Source organism: Epinephelus moara, chromosome 21 (assembly GCF_006386435.1).
Source record: "Epinephelus moara isolate mb chromosome 21, YSFRI_EMoa_1.0, whole genome shotgun sequence".
Taxonomy (NCBI): domain Eukaryota; kingdom Metazoa; phylum Chordata; class Actinopteri; order Perciformes; family Serranidae; genus Epinephelus; species Epinephelus moara.
Window position 1 is genome coordinate 24,802,722 of NC_065526.1, and position 21,711 is coordinate 24,824,432.

Sequence of the window (21,711 nt, forward strand, 5' to 3'; positions counted from 1 at the left end):
TTTATTTTATTTTGTCCCGTTCTTTTTGTTTGGTTGTTTCTAATATTCTCTTCTGTTTTGTGCTGCTAAAAAAAAATTATTTCTTATTTTCAGAGTGAATTTATGACATTAGATTATTAATACTAATGCAGCAGTGTACAAGCAGCATGTCACTGTTGCAGCTGATCGAGGTGGAGCTGGTTTTACAGTAACTTTTTTATATACTTAGGTTTTCAGTCGGTGGTTCCCAACATAATGGTTGGGCCCCTTAAAGGAGTCACAAGATAACTTGAGATGTTGTGAAATGATAAACAGGAGAGGGAATAAACTGTAGCCACTGCTTGTGCTTTGCAGTATTTGTAAATTGTCTATTGTTTTTGGATAATTTAACTTCTTTGGGCCACACAGAATTATTTAAATAACATCCTCTGAGAAATTTGGAGGGAAAATGTCTCTGTGACTAACTCATGGACATGTAAAATGTGGCAGGGGCCCCAACTAAACACAAGCCAAAGAGGTTTAAAACCACTGGTGTAATCTTTACCAGCACACCATGTTTATAAGCTTATTGAATGTTTTTTATCCTCATGCTTAATCTGAAAAGTAACTACTTATTACAGCTGTCAAATCAATAAAGTGGAATTAAAAGTGCAATATTTATTTTTATTGATCGCCAAGAACTGTGAATTGGAAGGATACAAAACCACCATCCAGTTTTGATTCAATAGACTTTACTGGCATGATATTTGAGATGTGTTGCCAAAGAACAATTACCATTAAAGGACAGTGAATTAAATCAACAACTGATCACTTGAAAAACAGTATTAGTCAGTACAGTAAAATAGTCACTTAAACAAAATAGAAAATATATATACAGTACATATATAGATATACATACGTATCTCATTTTATTTTATTTTATTTCATTTAACCTTTATTTAACCAGAAAGGGTCCCACTGAGTTACAGTAACTCTTCTTCCAGGGAGTCCTGGCCAAGACTGGTGGCAAAAGTTTCAAGTACACAAAAGACAAGACAGTGGACACATACTAAAACCACGAGAACACAAGTCTCACATACTAAACATACTAGAACACAAAGTAAACGAGAACACATTACACTCAGTAAGACACATAATAAGGTAAAACAGACATACTACTGAAAGGCACCAAGTTAGAAGCAGTGACATGGTTCAGTAACATACATCTCATATATGTTGTCAACATGTTTTGTGTGTTTATGTGAAAAATAAAAATAAAAAACATAAAGAGGCAGACTGTTTGTGTTATTATCTTATTTTTATTTATTTTTATTTGTTAGGAAATGTTCTCTTTTGTTAATAACGGGAATTTAATTAATAAGGGGTTTTTGTTGTTGTTGTTTGTTCCTTTTGTTTGTTTGTTTGTTTGTTTGTTTCCAAAGTACAATAGTGGATACTTTTACTGATTGCCAAGAAAATGATAACTGTGAACTGGGATCACAATCGTAACTTAGTGACTGCAGAGACTTAAACGGGTTTACACAATGGAACAAATGACTGCAAGTCCTACCTAGGTCTTGAAGGAGATAGGTTGCTGTAACAGAACCATGATATTATAATGGAGTACCACCCAGAATGTCAATGTTATGGTCCTCTTTAACTAACCCTGCTCTGCTGTAAATATTACCATCTGTAAATGCCTGTTTCTTCCTCTGTTTGTTATTAATATTATTAATGTATGTCTTTATTTGTTTTTGGAGCTTTACTACGCAGCTTTAGCTACACAGCCGATGCTTGTTAGTTTGATCGATTCGTTGTTGGTTTGACTCTGCACATGATATTTACTGATAGTAAGAAAAAAATCATGATGTCTTCTTTCATATTTGTTGTATTCTTTCATAATTGTTTTGGTCTTTTGTCTTGGTCACACTTTGTATAATCTTGTTTATCAATTTATTGTTTATGTACTTGTCTTCACTCTTTTTGTAAATGTCTTATTGCACAATAAAAACAAAGTAAAAAGTAAAAATGATAGTAAGAAAAATACAAAAAAGCACTAGACATCCACCAAATCAAACATGCTAAAACATCATTATTATTATTATTATTAGTAGTAGTAGTAGTAGTAATAATAATAATAATAATTATAATTTCTAATTTTTATATTCAGTGGGTTTTTTGTGCATTTTAGGTCCTATGTAAGGGAATGTTGTGGTTTTGTTTGTTTGCTTGTTGTTGTTTTTTTAGTTCAATAGTGGAGCAGAAGTATAAAGTAAGAAAAAAAACTGCAATTACTCATGTAAAGTACTTTTACTTGAGTAGGCTAAATGTAATTTACACCAGTGCCTTCATGTGATAAGTAAGTGTAGTCATGTGCTGTGAGCTGGCTGTAATACCCCATACTACCACCGGGGGGCGCTCCAGACCCACAGCTCACCCGTCATAACAAATGAGGTCAATTAAACTGCTCAGTCGTGTCGATGTCTATTAACTTCTCCTCCTCCTCGGTTAATGTGAAAGTGTCACCTTCTCTCTCTCCGTCACAGCGTCCTGTGGTGTTTCTTTTCCTCAGCAGTTTTATCTCCTGTTGGCTAAAGTGTGACATCTCTCAGGTCAGTGAAGGGAAAATCATTTATTTCCACCCCGTCGACGGGTGTGTGTGTGTGTGTGTGTGTGTGTGTGTGTGTCAGTCAGTGTGTGTGCGTGTGGAGAAATCTAGGAAGTAACGTTAGCTTAACTTTTCGCTCAGGACGACGCGGAGACGTTAATCCTCAAATTTCTGAAAGAAACTGATTTACAGGAGCAATAACGTCGCGGAAGTGCTGGAAAATTACCTTTAATCATTGGGAACGGTGAATAAGCAGTTTGTTAGCTCACCTTTTTTGGGAAGCTCAGGTGGAGAAACGTTTTTTTTTCCCCTAAGTTGTGTGATTGGAGTTGGTGGATGCCAGAGGTCTTCCTCCTGTCGTCGCTTTCAGGAGTATTTCGACTTTTAAAGATGAAATGAGAGTTTATCTTCGACAGGTGAGACTTGTTTTGATATTTTAGTTCAGTTTGACACTTGTTACTGTTTGTTATTTGTCACCTGGGCGGATGGATATGTGGGAATTTTCGGGAATGTCGACTGTCGTTGGTACAGTAGGTATTAACATGTTGATACTGTGGGTGGAAATAGGGCAAGTATTTTCTTTTATCTATTTTGCAGTTTTAAATAATGTAAGAATGTATTTAAAATGTAAATGAGCTGAGGTTTAGATTGACTTGTGTTTTTACCTTCATTTCTACTTTCTTTTTCCTTTCAAACTGCCTCTTGGTCACATGATGTGCTTGTTTCTACAGTGGATGCTGGCAGACATTTGGGGCAGTGAGTTATGCTGAAGCCTGCCTGTATATCTCCATATCAGTATGAGCACTACAGATGGAGCCGGGCCCTATGAACAGGATGGAGAGACCCGAGTTGTGCAGATCTATCCCAGGCTACCCCAGGACACAGCTACCTACTGTCCCCTGCAGATCAGCGCCGGGGACACGGCAAGAGCAGTCATCCACAATGCAGTGGTCACTCTGGGCCTGGATGCCACCAAGACGTACAGCCTGCTGGAGGTCAGGAAGAGTGGTGGAGAGGAGAGGTTGCTGGAGAATGGGGACTGCCCTTTGGAGACAGTCCTGCTGTGGCCGCCGGGGGCACAGAGGTGGCACCGTCAGAACCAAGGGTACTACTTCATCCTGCAAGCCAACAATGGAGTAGAAAGCAGCACAGAGGAATATGATGACCTCTGTAACCTGCAAAGTGTGACTGAAGAGAGTATTCTGGAGGCACTACGCCAGCGCTTCTACAGGCTCAAAATCTACACCTACGCCAGCAACCTCCTCATCGCCATCAACCCCAATAAATTCCTGCCTCTTTACTACAATCCCAAGTACGTCAAGATGTACGAGAACCAGCCACTGGGCAAACTGAGCCCTCATATATTTGCCATAGCAGACGTGGCCTTTCGTGCTATGCTGAACAGACAGGTCAACCAGTGTATTGTGTTGTCTGGGGAGAGTGGCTCAGGGAAGACTGAAAGCAGCAGTTATCTCATCCACTGCCTGACCGCCCTCAGCCAGAAGACATACTCCAGCGGGCTTGAACGGACCATCCTTGGGGCTGGCCCGGTGCTAGAGGTAGGTCACTGTGATTTGAGGCTGGCCACCTGCTGAAACCACAGACACCCACATCTGCTGTAGCAGTCCACACTGTTAAAGGGACAGTTCACCCCCAAATCAAAATATTTTTCCTCTTACCTGTAGGGCTGTTTATCAATCAAGATTGTTTTGGTGTGAGTTGCCCAGTTTTAAGGATATCGGCCATGGAGATGTCTGCCTTCTCTCGGATATAATATAACTAGATGGCACTCGGCTTGTAGTACTCAAAAAAAATACATTTGACAGCAATGTCTCGCTCCAGAAATCATGACCCAGTTCCACAAGATAATCCCCAGACTTTGTTGTGAGCAGTTTCGTGTAGGAACTATTTTCTTTCTACCAAACTATGCTTGCGAGGTGTGTCAACGCGCAGAAGGTAGTGTGCATCTACTGCTAGCTCACCTAGCACCATTGAGCTAGCTAATGTTATAGCTCAACCGTGGCCGCCATTAAAGTTTACATCTTGCACTGTCATGAGCACAAGCCTCTCGTCCATGAGTAGATGTACGCTTCCTTCTGCGCAGTGATACGGTTGGTGGGTGTAGTTCGGTTAAAAGGAAATAGTTCCTTCATGAAACTGCTCACAACAAGGTCTGTGGATTATCTTGTTTAACCAGGTCATGATTTCTGGAAAGGGACATTGCTGTTGAGTGTTTCAAATGTATTTTTTGGCACTTTGGGTGCCATTGAGTTCTATTCTATTAAAGAGAAGGCAAACATCTCTATGGCTGATACCTCCAACTCTCCCCAAAACAGTCTAGATTGATAAATAGCACTACAGATCAGAGGAAAATAATGTATTTTTGATTGGGAGTGAACTGTCCCTTCACTTGTGTGGAGGCAATAAGAAGACACTTTGTCACTCTTGCTGTGCCTCACCATCTGTATCAAATGTCTTTCCAAATTCTTAGACTGAGGGCTAAAACGATCAGTCAACAGAATATTAATCAAGTTATTAATCCAGTCATTTGTCAGGCAAAACTGTCAAACATTTTCTGGTTCCAGAGTCTCAGATGTTGGGATTTACTACTTTATATCAGTGCAAATAGAAAACTTTGGGTTTTACAACTATTGTTTGGACAAAACAAATACTTTAAAGATACCACTATGGGCCCTAGGATATTTTGATGGGTATTTTTCACTATTTTCTGACATAGCTAAGCAAAAAAAAAACTATAACTGATTAGAGCTGCAACGATTAGTCAGTTAATTATTAGTCGATCAATGGAAAATTAATTGGCAACTATTTTGATGATCAAATTATATTTTTTTGCTGGTTTTATGCTTTTTAGATGAGAGTATTTGATACTTTTCTTTGTCGTACATAATAATTAACCAAATAGCTTTGGATTTTTGGACTGTTGGTCATATAAAACATAGTAACATAGACTCTGGGAAATTACACATGGCATGTTTCACTATTTTATTGAAAAATCATCATAATCATTAATCTATACTGAAATAAATTGTTAGTTGCAGCCCTATAACTGATTGATAAAAAAGCATGATATGAATTCTAAGCCCATGAGAGCACATTGGTCTGGCCTTCCATGTGTTATTGAAAACATTTTTTGAGTCATCTTCATCTGTAAAACGCCACAAATTGTCCCAATTTTTAACCCCACAGGAAACTAACTTGCATGCACAAGTGGTGTCAGAAACCCCAGATGGTGCTGATAAGAGCTGTGGGTTGATTTAGAAAACTACTATCTCGCTGGTTTAACCAGAAGATCATCTGCCTTTGCTGCAGCGTGCAGAGAGTGACAATAACCAAGACTCTGCCACCATTAAGTTGTAGAAGTATAGAGTAGTGAGGCTGCTGATCACACAAACTGCCCACTCTTTTCTCAGATCCTTTTTTTAGACCTGTTGCTGACTTTTATTCAAAAACGTTAAGCGCTAGCTGCTAAATAAAGAAACAAGTCCCTTTTTACAGGAAATATATAGAATCAGCACCATGTGTTTGCATTTCCTGCAATAAAAACATGGGATCAGCGTAATCAACATTAACCACAAAAGGCCGTGTTATCTGAACCAGGAAGGACTCCGTGGTGTTTTGTTAGTCATATACTTGTGAGAGCAAAATACAACAAATGATAAGAACATAGAGGGCCATTGTGAGTAAGACATTTGTATCGTTAATGCTGATTCTGTATGATCAGTAATATATTTAAATATCAGCATTTGCATAGTTTGTTTTGCCTCTCACATTTGGATTTACGTGAAGCGCAGACATTTCCTTAAATCAAAAAGCACCAAAGGGCAAAACAGTGTTTGTCAACTGGGAATTCACACTGTTTTTTTTCAACTTCAGTTTCACTCTAACTCATGTAGGTTAAAAGGTCTCTTTGTTGGTTAGCACATCAGCCTTGTGCTACAGTAACCGTGTCAATGAGTAACAGGACGACACATCTGCCCGCATTTCCCTGTGACGTGTGCTTTGTTTTTCCAGTTGTCTGTTGGATTACACAACGTGTTTTGATGATAACTGACATGAAACCAGGCATAACACATTTTTAGGGAAATACCAGTGTCATTGGAACTTACCAGATTTTGTGTTTTGTGGGGAAAGAACTTTTTTTTTTCTAGGAGTCTGTCTTCAGTGCACAAGAACAGGGAAGACATAAGTTGGTTTCACTTCATTTAAAATACAAAACAGCTCCACGTATCCACGTTGTTTTCCAAAGTGCTGCTCATGGCTTTTCACTTTGCACCAGTTAAATCTGTTCCAGCTACCATTATTTGTAAATGTGCACAAGTGCATGGTTTATCTGTCCATCAATACACCAACTCACCTTTTACACAAAGGATCCTGGCCTGCTTTGTCTGTGATCACACACCCCCTCACACACACACACACAATCCCCAGGGGCCAACCTTACGTTAGAGAGTGACTGAATATGGATTCTTCCTCTCTCTGAACAAGTCCAACAAGTTTCCAGTTGAAATAAGCAACAGCTTAAGTATTTTTCCTGCTAAATGATCTCTCAGGCGGTTGTGTTGTTTTGTGCTTGTTTCCTAATAGGTGTTCAGAGAGGCAGAAATTTAGCTTGAGGAGGAAAAGGTGACTTGTTGTTTGAGTGTGATTTGATTTTTATGATGGGGAAAATAAGGAACAAGTTTACTGAGGACTGAGATGTAATTCCACAGCAGTTAGCCGTAGGATTAACCAGAGGCAACCATGCACAAGTGTTTGCACCAGAAATGAATATCAATAGAGGCCAAGCCTAGAGTCACTGACAAGATTCAGACTGCAGTGATGAGGATCAGTTGATGTGTTAATCTGTTGTTTAGGGGTTTTATGGTTTTGTAGTTTGGCTGCTTTGCAAAAAGCCTCCTGCAGTCTTGGGATTTCCTTTATATGCATGAGTCACACCCTAAGATACTTGTTCCCTTTTTATTTGACGTAACAAAGCCAAGACTACTTCTTCTTTCCCTCTTTAGTTAAATGTATGTGGTGCAAGAAAACTGCAGTGTACTCATACATTCACTGTTGTAAGTGATGAAACATCATCAAAGTATCTTGTAAGTGGTTTAGTTTTGAAATCTGGGAAAGATCTGCAGTCAATAGCCAGCAGGTGATGGCACCTTGCTTTCATTAAGTATGGCGGGTGGTTGTTGCTTGAGGTTTGTGTTGGGTGTTGGTGATCAGGAAGTGGAGCGCTGAGCTCCACAGGGAGAATTTGAAGGGCGTTGTCTTTGAGGGAACACCAGAGAGAGAAGAGAAGCAGGAACGTGTCAGAACAGGCTCAGCCAGGTCTGCTGGCGAATCTACACTAAGAAGTATAAATCGCCTCCTTTCTCTCCCTCTCTCTCATAGCTTTAACCCCACTCTGAAATGTGCACTTTCAGATCCTCTTTCCTCCCTTGTTTAGCTGTGTTTCCAATCCGGGAACGTAGATTCTCTCAGGCCAGCATTTCTAGTTGGAAATCGGTTTGAAACAATTCCATCTATCCCAGTGTCTCTTATTTTGTCAGATTGTTTTTTTTAGGACACAGCTGGTGCATATCGTTTGCAGCCCTCGGTGTCTCCACTCTGCTTTGGTTGCATCATGTGTTTAATAATAATATTTAGGCAATCCTTTGACTCTCACAAAGTCAGAAAACATCACATCATCACAACATTTAGGTGATTGTTGATCATTAAATGTGTGAAAAATGTAATGTGAGACAAAAGTAAATTTATTTTTTCAGACCCTCCTCTAATTATGTTTTTTTTTCCTTGTGAATTTTTTGGACCTATGGCAAAACCTAAATTATTTAAATTTAAAGGGATAAAAGTCAGTCTTTGTGTTACCCAAATAAACACATTATATATGCAACTGGTGATTGGTGGTCAAGTAAATATTGCTAGAGTCATAAAATCCATTGTTTCTTCTTTGCAGCAGCCTGATTCACTTTGTAGTTAATCAGACAATATAACAAATAAGTCGATGTTAGATGCTGCCCTCACGGCCCAGTCCTGGATAAGCAGAAGATAATGGATGGATGAATAGATGAAGCAAGATGGAGGCTTTTTATGTGGTTAATTTGCTCATTGTCAATATATTGTTTTGAATTGTTGTTGTTGTTTTTTTCACGAGTACTTTCACACAGAACACAAATATCATGCGGCAAAGAGGATACAATTTTTTGGTATAAGTTAGATTTTTCTGAGCTTTCACTCTGCGAAAGTAAGGCATCAGCCAATCACGTTGTTTAGAACGGATGTCATATCACATCTTCATGACAATGGCGGACCTATTGCAACCGTTGCAAATCTGCATTGCTGTCAGTCTGAATAGTTTTGATGCAGGGGAGTATTTGCATTTATATGTTGTTTGCATTTATATGTCATATATTCATCACACCCCTGGTGTGTAAAGGCCTTTAGAGGTGACATTTGCAAATCACTTAATTTTGTCAGATGACAGTCCAAAACCCAAAGATATTTAAAGGTCCAGTATGTAAGATTTAAGGGGATTTAGTGGAATGTAGCGGTGAGGATTGGACACTGCAACCAGCTGGAATTCCTTCAGTGTTCATTGTTCAGGAGGTTTTTATCAAAAATTGAATTACTTGCAGAAGTTACTTCCTCTCCAAACAAACAGGTGATTCAAACACTGAATTAAGCAGTTTTATGTTACAAGTCCATAGCTCTCCTACCCTCTTCAGCACGTCGCAGACAGCCTGCTTGACCTGAACCCGCAAATGTTTGCTCACCTATTATCTCTGATAACTTAATGTGTGCTCACCTTTTGTCTCCGATAACTTTATGTGTGCTCACCTTTTGTCTCCGGGAACTTAATGTGTGCTCACCTTATTTCTGATCCAGGCGTTCATGAGGTTTTTACTAGGAGCTTAATTATCCACAGAGATCTCGTCCTCCCCGAAACAAACAGATTTGGTGATTTAAAGCGGTAAAAACACGGAATAAAGCAGTTTCACGTTAAAGAAAATCTGTATTTCCAAAGCTGCTTGTCACAGAGGGGCTGCTAACTATGGCAGCCAACATAAAAATGTGAATGGCCCTATCCAGAGCGAGTGTTTGGTTTGTCTGTTCTGGGCTCCTTTAGACCCATGACAGTGCAACATGGCGGTCTCCATAAATGAGGACCCACTCTCTATGTAGATATAAACGGCTCATTGTCAGATAACGGAAACACAATTCTTATTTTCAGATGATTATACATTAAATAAAACATAGTTATGATATTCCATTTCCATATATCCCCCAATAACCTACACACTGGGCCTTTAATTTGATGTAAAACATAGAAAATTTACAAATCCTCACATTTGGAACCAGGATATTTGGCACTTTTGCATGAGAAATCAGTTCATCAGTTACGAAAATAAATTGTTTGCCAGGTGTTCATCATCTGTTGCAGTGAAATGTCACATCTCAATCTGTCAACTCAGGTATCATCAGACTTGTCCCAGCTTTCCACCGGTGTTTCCCACCTTGTTGCCAGTTTTTCAAGGCCAAATTCCTGGTGATAAGCTTGGAATTTTGACTTTACGAGCAGACCAGGCCTACCTAAATGCATCATAAGTGTTAGTCTCTGTCAGGGAGGAGGAGCAAGTTCAACCTAGCCCTCTTCATCGTATATCTGTCCTTCAGAGGATCCAGCCCCTACACTAGGACGTGGCAAACACCTGTGTCTCTTCCTCCTCCACATACCATCTTCTCTCCACATGCCTTACATATTTAGTGTTCTCCTTCTTTAGATAAGCTTGATCTGGTTCAAATGAAAACCATGCTCTGTATTTACAGCACTGTAGAAACATTCCAGCAATGCAGAGGTTTTCCTGTCAGCGTGCGATCAGTACAGTATGCAGGTCTCGCCCACTGTCTGCGTAAGCATTGCTCTGGCCTGTTAAGACACGACCGTTAGCATAGCTCACACTGGAATGAGAGAGAATAATACCTTTTAGATGCTGACATGGGATCAGTTTGGAGTTTCCTTTGTCTTGAGGAAACTTGGGAAGTAGAAGCTGATCCAGGTTCAGCTGCAGCGCTCATAATCCTGTTGTGTCATTTTACCCTGTTGTGACTTAGCCTGGGTGGAGTCTGTTGTTTTGTTGATAGTGAGCCTTAGATACTGTCTCCACTCAGAAAATAACAAGCGCTACAACTGTGAGATGGATCATTATGTTTTCTCTCGGGCTGCTGCTACTGATTATCTCTATTATCTCTATTTTATTATTGATTAATTAATTTTTTACAGTGTGTGTTTAAAGTACTTGCTTTGAACAACTGTTTAAAAAAATAAAGACATGTAATTTCTAACTATGAAATGGAAGAAAGCTAAAAATCCTCACATTTGAGTAGCAACCAGCTACCGTTGGGTGTTTGTACTTGATAAATAATTTGAAATTCTAAATTAATCAATTGATAAGATAGCTGTAAAGTAATACTTTCCTCTCACCTGCTGACAGATTTATTCTTTATCCAATTAAATAAATTTTTCACAGAAATGTAATAAACTGCAGAGCAGTCACATTAGCAGAGCGGAAAACACCATCCACTGAGGAAGTATCTGTGTCTTAAGTGACAATAAAACTGCACGCTGTTTATGCAGAAGCCTCATTGAGAACTTAACAAAAGGCTGCTTGATGGAACTTTTATTTCCAAATGCCTGTGGCCACTTAATTATGTGCATAATAGATGTGAGTCTCGTGGTTTAACTGCATTACTGATGGAAACACTGAGGATGCATTGCAGTCGTTGAGTTCAGCCAGGGGGACTGAGATACAATGCAGTGACGCAGTGAATTACGGCAGTAATGATGATGTTGTGGTAAATAAGAAGGCGATTCAATTGTAACCTCTGGACAGTGTTCATCTGAGGACAAAAACTGATTAATTATATGTAATAAATCATATTAAAAAAAATCACAAAATATTATGGCATTTTATTATAATAAACTGGATGTATTTGGGTTTGAAAGTATTGAGTAGGGGAGGGAGATATGGTCCTGAAATAATATTACAATATTTAAGTGTATTTTTGTGATAACAATATTCTTGACGATATGACCAATTAGTAAAAAAAAAAAAGAAGTATTATTAATTTAAGAAAATAGATTTGCAACATAATAAGTGATATAGTTCTACACATCATTAGTTTACCTTCAAATATTCAGTAAAAACTAAACAAAAATGATCTCTCATTTCTTAAGTTTGTAAACAACAGTAACTCAGAGTGAGATTCAGATTCTGTATACAATATCAGTAGTTCAAAGAAATAAAATCTACTATGATTACACATTTAAACAGCTCCCAAATATACATCCTCTCCGTGCTGAATTTCAGATGCTCCCATCAGGGCGAAGGTTTTGCTTCCCTAAATGTAGCACTGAGTGTTACAGATCGTCCTTTGTTCAGTCTGCTATCGCTTATCTCCATCAGCAGTGACCACTAATTGCCCAGATTCACCTCTGACAGTGTGTGACTCTGGATTCTGTGCGTTATGTATTGTACTGTCTGTTTTGTTTTTATAATGACTACTCTCTGTATCCCAAATTACCCCGCGGGGACATTAAAGTCTTACCTTACCTTTGCATATCTATATAAATCAACAGGTGATGTCCTTGTTGTTGGTTTTTCCACCTGGACCTTTATGCTCTGCCATTTCTCCTCTAATCATCACGCTGTAACCTGTAACAGGCTGTTATGATACCAGCACTATTACACATTCACAGATATGGAGTTTTTTGTCAATCCTTGAGCGTCACATAGGTTTACATTACCAAAAGTTTATGACAAAATCACTTGTCGACACGGACACCCATATGCACAGAGGGAGAGAAACTGTGCTGCTGCTAGAGGAGCTGCTGAATGAGTTTCCTCTGAGCGATAACTCACTAAAAAAGTCTGTGAAGTCCGGGGCTGTTCATAAAACATTCATGACGCCACAGGTTATTCCACACTACTGAAGCTGCTCCTCTTTTTGGAACCACTGCGAAGTCGGTAATGAATTTGTTTTCAGCCATGTTTGTTGTTGCCGTGGGTAACAGTATGACATCAGTATATCAATAAGTCGAAATATTCCGAGTATCACAATATGAATATTAAAAATGATACCGGTAATATTGTGAACAAGGTGATATGGCACACCCGTAGTATTGTAAAAATAAAAACATAGTAAAAATTACTGTTTGTACATACGGTCTGTGGTGTGGTGAAATCGAGTGCAGTGTACCATACACCATTAATTTGTCCCTCCATAGTTTCATGTCGGCATCCCCAGCGTATAACCGACACTTGCATTTACTGACCGATACGTGCTTTATCTCCCTCTCCCTCTCTCTCACACACACACACACACACACACACACACATTGGCTGCCAACAATTCATTTGCCCCTCCTCTGGTTGCATTTTATGCAACTGACTGCCTCCATTCACATGATGGTTATCAAATGAAGTAGAAAAAAATGCATCAGATGAGTAACTCTGTTGGTATGGGTATCACTTTAAGGGCACTGGTATCTGTACTGGTATCAGAATTTTCAAATGATACCTAGACATTTTACACAAACATTTAAGATTATCATTTAGACCAAAGATAAATCAATTCATTTGGAACATAATTGATAATGAAAATCACCGTAGTTGCACCTCTAGTTCTTTAATCTCCAATGTTTCATAAGGTTACAGTACCTTCCCACTTGCCATCCACAAACCACAGTGACTAATTTAATCGCTGCTCTGCGCAGCAAACATTTGCAGTGTTTAGGTCTGGGTGCCAGCGTCTGTGAGAAACATGCCTACAAATTTGACTGTTTATTTTAGCAAAAACTTATGTTCGCTGTGTTTTAAACAGGCCTTTGGCAACGCAAGGACTGCAGAGAATAACAACTCCAGTCGCTTTGGGAAGTTCATCCAGCTCAACTATCTGGAGAGTGGTGTCATCAGAGGGTAAGGCTTCATGTTTTATTTTTCTCTTCAAGGCCTCTGCAGTACAGTTAACAGTTTGTCTTGGTTAATATATATATATGTTACATTTAACAGATTATTTTTCTTGCTGTGTCGTAATTGTACAATGTTGGCAACCACACCAAAGCTTCTCAGGTTCTGTTGACATTCTCCTCTTGTGTGTCTCTTGCAGGGCAGTTATTGAGAAGTACCTACTAGAAAAGTGCCGCCTGGTGTCCAGAGATCAAAGGGAGAGGTATTATTAAGCTTATATTTTATTTCTAATTTATACATTCAAATGAGCATGGAAATAGTACGTAAACGGTACCAACCTTGGTCACATTGTCTCCAAGTTTTACCTGAACTCTGACCTTTAACATAAGCCAGTAAAAGCAGTCTCAGACACTCAAAACACTCACCCTAACCTAACCACCTTCACAGCGCTGTGTGCAGTAAAATGTTGAGTAAACACCAGAGTTGAAATGAAACATGTGAGCCCTGATTTACTGTATCGGCGCCATGTGACCTCTGACCCGCAGGAACTTCCACGTGTTTTACTATCTGCTGGTGGGTGCGTCCAAAGACGAGCAGGAGGAGTTTCATCTGTTAAAGCCGCAAGACTATCTCTACCTCAAGCAGGTACCTTTGATCCACACACTTAGCTACTGCTATAAAGGGGAGGACTAGCGTAAAACGTGTCATTTGATGTTATCAAATGGGGAAAACCAGCGGTAGATGTTTTACAGAGACAGAACCACAATATCTAGAAACGTCTCAGTAGTGAATTGTAGCGTGTCACAGCTTTGCCTGTGTTGTGCATAAACAGACACTCACATAAAACTTTAAAACTTCACTTTAATTAGACTTACAGTGCACATGCTTTCCCACAAAATCATTTTATTATATTTTAGTTGTGTCTATATATGTCTTTTGAGAATGCTTTTGTTTGAACCCTGGTATGGACTTAAAGTTCTGACACCAACTGAAAAGGCTGGTCTCTGTCTGGCTTCAAGTAATCTTGCGCATTTTGCATGTGTTTATATTGCAACATGGACCAACCACCAGCCATTTCCTTTTCAGGTTCAGCGCCTATTGTGTCTTCCTTTGGTTTTGTTTTTATTAGCCTTGATTTATGTTTATGGCGTTGAAGCTGCAGTTTCAACTAATTCTCATAACTAACTCCTGTTCTTCTTTGTTTTCGCTCTGCCTAGACATTAGACAATAAAATGATTAAAGCCTTTTAGTTCAGTCAGGTGCAGCATAATTTGCTGTCACTTATAGGATTGTGTATTCCTCATTATGCAGGAGGGCTCAGCAACAAAATGGTCCCATAATAACCCAATTTTCACCTTTTAAAACTCCATTACAGGTGTGAACACAACCTGGAAAATCCAGTACAGTCAAGTCAGTTTATGTATAGAGAAGACAAATATCAAGTGCCCAAAGTGCATTATAGAGAATCAAATAAAACCTCAAATATTAACATGAAAATCAATAAATTAATAAAAGATTATCAGTAATTAAATTATAAAAACAAGAGGAAGAAGGTTCTGTTGATCTCTTTTCTACATTGTTGTTCATGTGTTATCTTTTGCATACATCTCTTTGGCTGCGCTTTTATTTGTTACCTGTCTGTCAGAGAATTAATTATAAAATTCTTCGATATGTTTTTTTAAATCACTGAATGGCTTTGCCTCCTCTTATCTGTCTGACATGGTTTTAGTTTCAATTTTATTTATTTCTCAAGGGGGACAGTGTATATTAATGAACATTTTCATTGAAATAAAAATGTAAATGCACCCAATTGCAGCCAAGGGCTGATTTCCATTGCTAGTCCCCGCGCCAGATGGTGCAGGCAAAAGTTCCTAAAAAAGTGAATACATTAACCATAAAATAGATGAAGCAATTACAATAAATAAAAACATAACAATCACAATTTCACAGTATAAATCGCGCAGTGAGGCATAAAAGTCATATTGCACATTATGCATGTGTAAGCTTGCAACCGAGTAATAGTCAGATGGGGGAGAAGGGACTGTTTGGGGTGTAAAGATGGAATGTGAGACTGCAGCAATGCAAACTCCAGTACATTGTTCTTGTTGTGATTATGATGGATGGTAGTGGAGGATATTTGGACATTAAGGGTTAAGTGCTGTAGTGCTTATATCCAAGTTCTGTCAATTGCATAATAAAGTACATATTAAAAGGCACAGGAAAGAGAAAAAAAAATCAGCACATTGCATGCTCATACATACATGCCTTAACAAGCACTGCACCTTAACAGTTTGCATGTTTGATTGAGACATAATAGAAACATAGTAAATAGACACAGGAAGAAAAGATCAGCACATTGCATGGTTAAGACACATGTGCCTGCCAGGTCCTCTTAAATCCTCTGACTCAAACATCTCGATTGTCCCTGAGGTCAGAACCAAAAGGCACAGAGAAGCAGCATGTGTTAATTTCACCTCAAAGCACTGACACAGTCTGCCTGAATGTCTTAGGGCAGGGGTAGGTAACCTATGGCTGGAGCCACATGAGGCTCTTTAGTGGCTCCCTGTAGCTTTGATTTTATTTTTTGATTTTATTTTTTTTTTTTCATTTATCATTGTTGTAGGCCTAAAGAAATTAGGCACCTATGCACCAAATTTAAAAAATGTTGAATTAACTGAAATGTGCATCATACATCTACGGCCTGCCAGCATTTCCTCCAAATTTTGCCAAACCTCAATAGCAGTGACCAGTCTGGAGTTTCCCTTGTTAGGCTAGCTATGGATTCCAAATCCAAAAAAGCACAAGTCTTGGAGGAAAATTTGATACTGCTTGGACAGATTGATTTGCTTTCACCGCCAACTCTGCAAAGTCAAAATGCTCATTTAGACCTATTAGTAATGTTAATGGTCTAATTTAGACTTAATAGGCTGTTTGTTTGTTTTTACTTGTTTTAATTGTTTTGTTATAGATATTATGATTGTGTGCTTTTATGCTGCATTTGATGCATAAATTTTCTATATAAATGAAGGTTTTATTATATTATTATTCATCTTAACCCCCTCTTTCTCTCCGCTTGTCATCTGATTGTTCTGCAGGAAGACTTCCATTTAGACGAGGAGGAGAAACTTGGGCAGGAGTACGAGAGACTCCATCAAGCTATGGAGATGGTTGGCTTCCTGGCCTCCACCAAGAAACAGTATGTATGGTTTTGATAATGAACAGAGCAACTAGAATGCTGCAGGCCGGAGTCAAATGTTTGTTTTTTGTTGTTGTTTTTGTCATTGTTTGCTGTCAGACATGTAGGTTTGTCATCAAGGACACAACAGCACATGCCAGAAGGTTTAGACTGTCTCAGGCACATATATTTTTACAGTAAAGCTCACTCACTTGGTCCCCTGAGACGGTGGAGAATGAAAGGACTTACAGAACTATTTGAAGGACAAATATTTGCTGTGTGTGGAACAACAACATTTCACTCTGCCTCTCAGTCACCTCATAGTGACACAGCACAGCTCTGAGTCAGCTTCATCTAAATTTACACAGGTAGACGATGTAATTTGGCATTAAACTGAACACCGTCAAAGAGTTCCTGCTTTCTATACTGGTGTCAGTAACAGGTTAGAGCTTGTCAAGTCAAGCAGGAAAAAAATGCAGCAAGCATGTCGACAAGTGCCTGACAGCCTCGGGACACTGCGTACACATAAAAGCGCTAGCAGCATAGTTTATAACCTGTTCAGGTTGGTCCTCCTGGTGAATAACTACACTGAAGACACAGTCACTGTTTAAGTGAAGAGATCTAAAGAGAAGTGTACAGTTGGAAACAAAACAGGCAGAAACTATGGACAAAGTAATTTTTTCCTTTATAAATGACCTCAGACATTCCTTAGTAAACACCTCCAGAGATTCAGAGGAGGAGTCAAAGTGAAGTCCACAGAAATAAACATGAATAGTCTCTTAAGGCATTCGTTTATAGTTAGTTGAACTTACTCAGCAACTCTTGACCTGCATGTACAGCTTGTTTTTAGGCTTTGTTGCCTAATGTAGCTGATTAGACATACCAGCATAGAAAATATGATAATGGCAGTGTCAACTATCACCTGCTATGAGCCTCTACAGTACTAGATGTGCTTCCTAGAGGGCAACACTGATCTGTTTACATCAACACAGCAATGTTTATCTTCCCAGATATTGTTGTTAGTTGGCTTGAAATGCACAAGTTTCACACCAGCTTTGGGTTATGACGTGACTGAGACTCTGATTAACTAGCAGCAAGGTTGAAATAAACAGACAAAGAAATGTAAATAAGATACCAAAAGAAACACGTCAGTATACAGTGTGTATGACAGTATGAGAAGAAATAGTCAGTCTCAAAGTAAGTAGGAGCGAGTTAAACTTAAGGGCAAACTGAATATGAAACAGTTCAGTCAGATTATTTTTTTAAACTGATAATGGGATTAAAAGCTTTCACAGAATATACTTGTTAAAACTCCACAGTACACAGCAAGTAAAAATTCACAGTGAATGCATTTCAGGCAGGAATAAGCAATCTGTTTGTGTGTGCCTGTTTTACTGTGCAGCATATTTTCCATCCTGTCTGCCATCCTGCACCTGGGCAATGTGACGTACACACTGTCAGAGGACACGGAGGTCCTGGAGGTTGGACCTGCTGAAGTTTTGTCCACACTGTCTGACCTGCTCAAAGTATGTTGGTTATGTATGCTAACTGCTAAAATCATCACCTGGATTTTTACCCACAGTCTCTTGTTGATTTCTAGTGTTTGACAACAGCCTTTACTTGAGATGAAAACACAGTGAAGCCCCATTTCCACCAAACACTTTCAGTATGGTACCTTTGGAACCAAAAATAAACCTTCAAATATGGTACCTAGACCCTAGGTCCGCTTAGCGTTTCCGCCGCAAGCAGGACTCTTAAGTGTGTGCTGATGGATTCACGTCGTCAACTCATACATTGAGTAACATGACAAGTAAACGATCCACCTTAAAAGTCGCCAGCAGTTGGCCCTGCGAATTAAGTTATTTTTTCTCAGACTACAGCTGACGCAAGAGGCAGCAAAACATCCTTTCATTTTATAGTTACAGTTTATTACTGTATGTAAAACTCTCCACGGTATGAACAGTGGTTACATGAGCCTCAAAACCAGCCACAACTCAGCCCTGAGCAGAGTGACCGTCCGCTATTGGTCAATCAATGCACCAAAGTGTTCACAGCTCCACCTTTTAGTACCAGATCTGTGTGCTAGGTACCCCAACAGAACAGTGACCAAAAATTGGGATGGTACGGAACGGTGCCATTGGTACCATTCCCAACTTTTCAGAGTGGAAGCGGAAAAAACGCGAACCCAACTGAACTGAACTGAACCGTACCGTACTGCTCGGTGGAAACGGGGCTTAACAGTGGAAATTCTCATTCAGTCAGCAGAGTTGAAGAGATGAACTGCGTCATCGCTGAGCCTAAAATAGCTCTCTGTGTTGTAAAAGAACAAACATGTTTCAACCTGTTCTGTTTGACAAATACAATAATTAGTACAGATTTTCCGTGGGATTAAGAATGTGTCACAGTAATGTTTAACTCTCTGTGTAACCATTTGTTTATTTTGTTTGTTTTTTCTAGGTGAAAAAGGAGCTACTGGTGAAGACTTTGACCAAGAGGACAGTAGTGACCACCAACGCCACCGTAGTTTCACCGTACACACTACAAGAGGTATAGCGTTGAAATTCAGTATTACAGCTTCCCCCTAAAAGGAAAACTTGACCCACAAAATGATCATTGCTAAATCAGTTACTCACCCAGTGTTATGTTGAATTCATGAATAAAACTTTTTCTCACATGCCTCCACGATGAACAAAGGATGCAAAAACTCTTGATAAATTGGAGTAAAAGGAAGACGATGTTTAACAACAGCAAAACTACATCAAATCATCCGTTTACAGACTCCCACACACCTCGTGCATTTTAATCCAAGTCTCATTCGTCCAGTTGTTTTACTGTAATTCCCATTACCGTGTTTAGGAAGTGCTGAGCATATGACTGGATGAATGAGATTTATTAGATTATATTGCACGAGTTGTGTGGGAGTCTGTAAACGGATGTCTTGATGCAGTTTTGCAGTTGGTATATGTGGTCCTCCTTTTAACTCTACTCACCAAGAATGTCCTCAGTTTTTGGATTACTCCCTCACCAAGGAGGCATGCAAGAAAAACAAAGTTTTCTTCACAAATTCAACATAACATATGATGAGTAATTGATATACAAATAATCATTTTGTTAGTAAAGTATTTCTTTTGGTGTAATAATAAAATCATTAAATTTAATCCAAATATGTTAAGTTTGAGTTGGTTTAATTTTGTTGTGGACTCTATTGAATTTAAAATAAACCTTTTTTTCATTTGAGTTTAAGTTATCTTTTCCGTTTGATGTTTCTGTGTGTTCAGGCCCCCACAGTGCGGGACTCCATGGCCAAGTCTTTATACAGTGCTCTGTTTGACTGGATCATCCTTCACATCAACCACGCAATGCTCAATAGACGAGACATGGAGGAGTCAGTCTCTGTAAGTTACACAGGCAAAAACTGCACGTTTCGGAGATTTGCACACTGTTTTGTCCATATATTATGTTCATTTATATATAACAAATGATCATCATTTTGTGTAAAGTCATTTTTGAAGCACTGACAGTGAGTGATGAAGTAGGCATGTATCTGTCCTAGTAGGTTTAGCAGTTATGTGCAGCCTTAATGTAGCTTATTAATTAGACTTTGTGTGTTGTGTCGTTACCTGATTTATTTTTTTGTTTTTTAGTGTTTGTCCATCGGTGTCCTGGATATGTTTGGATTCGAGAACCTCCGGACGAACAGCTTTGAGCAGCTGTGCATTAACTACACCAATGAGAAACTGCAGTATTACATCAACCAGCACATCTTCGAGCTTGAGCAAGTAGGTGTTTTTCATTAAGTCTTTCATGGCACGTCCGGGTTAGTAATATTCACTCTATTTTTGGACTCGGCATGGCTGACACATTTTATTAGATGTCTATTTGCCTTTGTACATGAATGAGTTACTATTTTGCCTGCAAAAGTATTTCAGTATCTGAAATCATGTTAGCAAAATGTAGGATTTACATTATTTTACAGACAGATGTTTTGCACCATAAAGCAGTCCTTGAAATGTTACTCCTTGTTTTCCATTTTTGCAGTTGGCATTAAGCATTAAGTTGGTCTTAAAACTTGCAGGCACTGTGGTTACTACTTTATGTTTTGCATGATTTTCTACATCCCTATTTCTGTATTTATTGTTTGGCTGTTACGAAAACATCTCCACATCAGTGCCACAGAGACACATTCATGTACATTTACATTTACTTCCACTGAATCACCTAATTATGTAATTCTGATTAATATATTTCAGGAAGATTATGTGTCCGAGGGCATCATCTGGCAAGACATCAACTACACTGACAACAGCGACTGCATTCAGCTGATCAGCAAGAAGTCAACTGGACTCTTCGACCTGCTGGATGAGGAGAGCAAGTAGGTGAACTGTGCCTGTAGCAGATTTGTTTATTATGGTAATATCATGCAGGTCAGTTAAATTAAGGCATTTGCAGAGGATATTGAAACTGGTCAGTCTGGTTAGTCTTAGTGGTAAGTGGTTCGTCTCAAACAAGAAATGACAAGAAATTATCACCTTTTGTTCTCCGTCAGCTGATCAGTCGGTCACTACAAGAAATCCAGCTTAACTGAATTCCTTTGGATTTTGTCTTCCATATTCATGCACCAATTTTCTACAGAAAAAAATGTACTAAAGATATACTATTCAGGAATTGCCAGTTACTCTTTGTAAACACAGTAAGTAAACTTGGCCCCTCCTCCATACACTGCAAGCCTAGCAGTAAACAAGAAAATAAGATTATAGAGGCAGAGGACAGAGTCTCTGCAGAGAAATACACTGCCAAACACTTCTAGTGGGTCATAAGTGATGACTGAGAGGGGTTATTTTCGTATCAGTCGGTTGCATTACATTGTTTTTTCGGAAAATCCTACATAGTAATGGCTTTAATACCAATTTAATGAATGTAATTTTAGGTAGTTTTGCAGGCCAGTCACCATTAACGGGAGCTGGCTAAAAGTATAACTGAATGATACAGATGAA

At 38.9% G+C, this 21,711-nt stretch overlaps 1 protein-coding gene across 2 annotated transcripts in view; it reads left to right on the forward strand.

The window, feature by feature from the left end:
* The first annotated feature begins 2,595 nt into the window (after window positions 1–2,595).
* myo9b (myosin IXb) overlaps window positions 2,596–21,711 on the forward strand; it is a 38,271-nt gene continuing 19,155 nt past the window's right edge. For both annotated transcript variants that reach the window (XM_050032441.1, XM_050032442.1), the window contains exons 1-11: window positions 2,596–2,982; window positions 3,298–4,125; window positions 13,457–13,551; window positions 13,742–13,804; window positions 14,088–14,187; window positions 16,638–16,738; window positions 18,120–18,243; window positions 19,175–19,264; window positions 19,996–20,112; window positions 20,362–20,496; window positions 20,968–21,089. In XM_050032441.1, coding sequence (XP_049888398.1) covers window positions 3,364–4,125; window positions 13,457–13,551; window positions 13,742–13,804; window positions 14,088–14,187; window positions 16,638–16,738; window positions 18,120–18,243; window positions 19,175–19,264; window positions 19,996–20,112; window positions 20,362–20,496; window positions 20,968–21,089 — 1,709 coding nt within the window. In that variant the 5' untranslated portion in view covers window positions 2,596–2,982; window positions 3,298–3,363. The remainder of the gene's footprint in view (window positions 2,983–3,297; window positions 4,126–13,456; window positions 13,552–13,741; window positions 13,805–14,087; window positions 14,188–16,637; window positions 16,739–18,119; window positions 18,244–19,174; window positions 19,265–19,995; window positions 20,113–20,361; window positions 20,497–20,967; window positions 21,090–21,711) is intronic.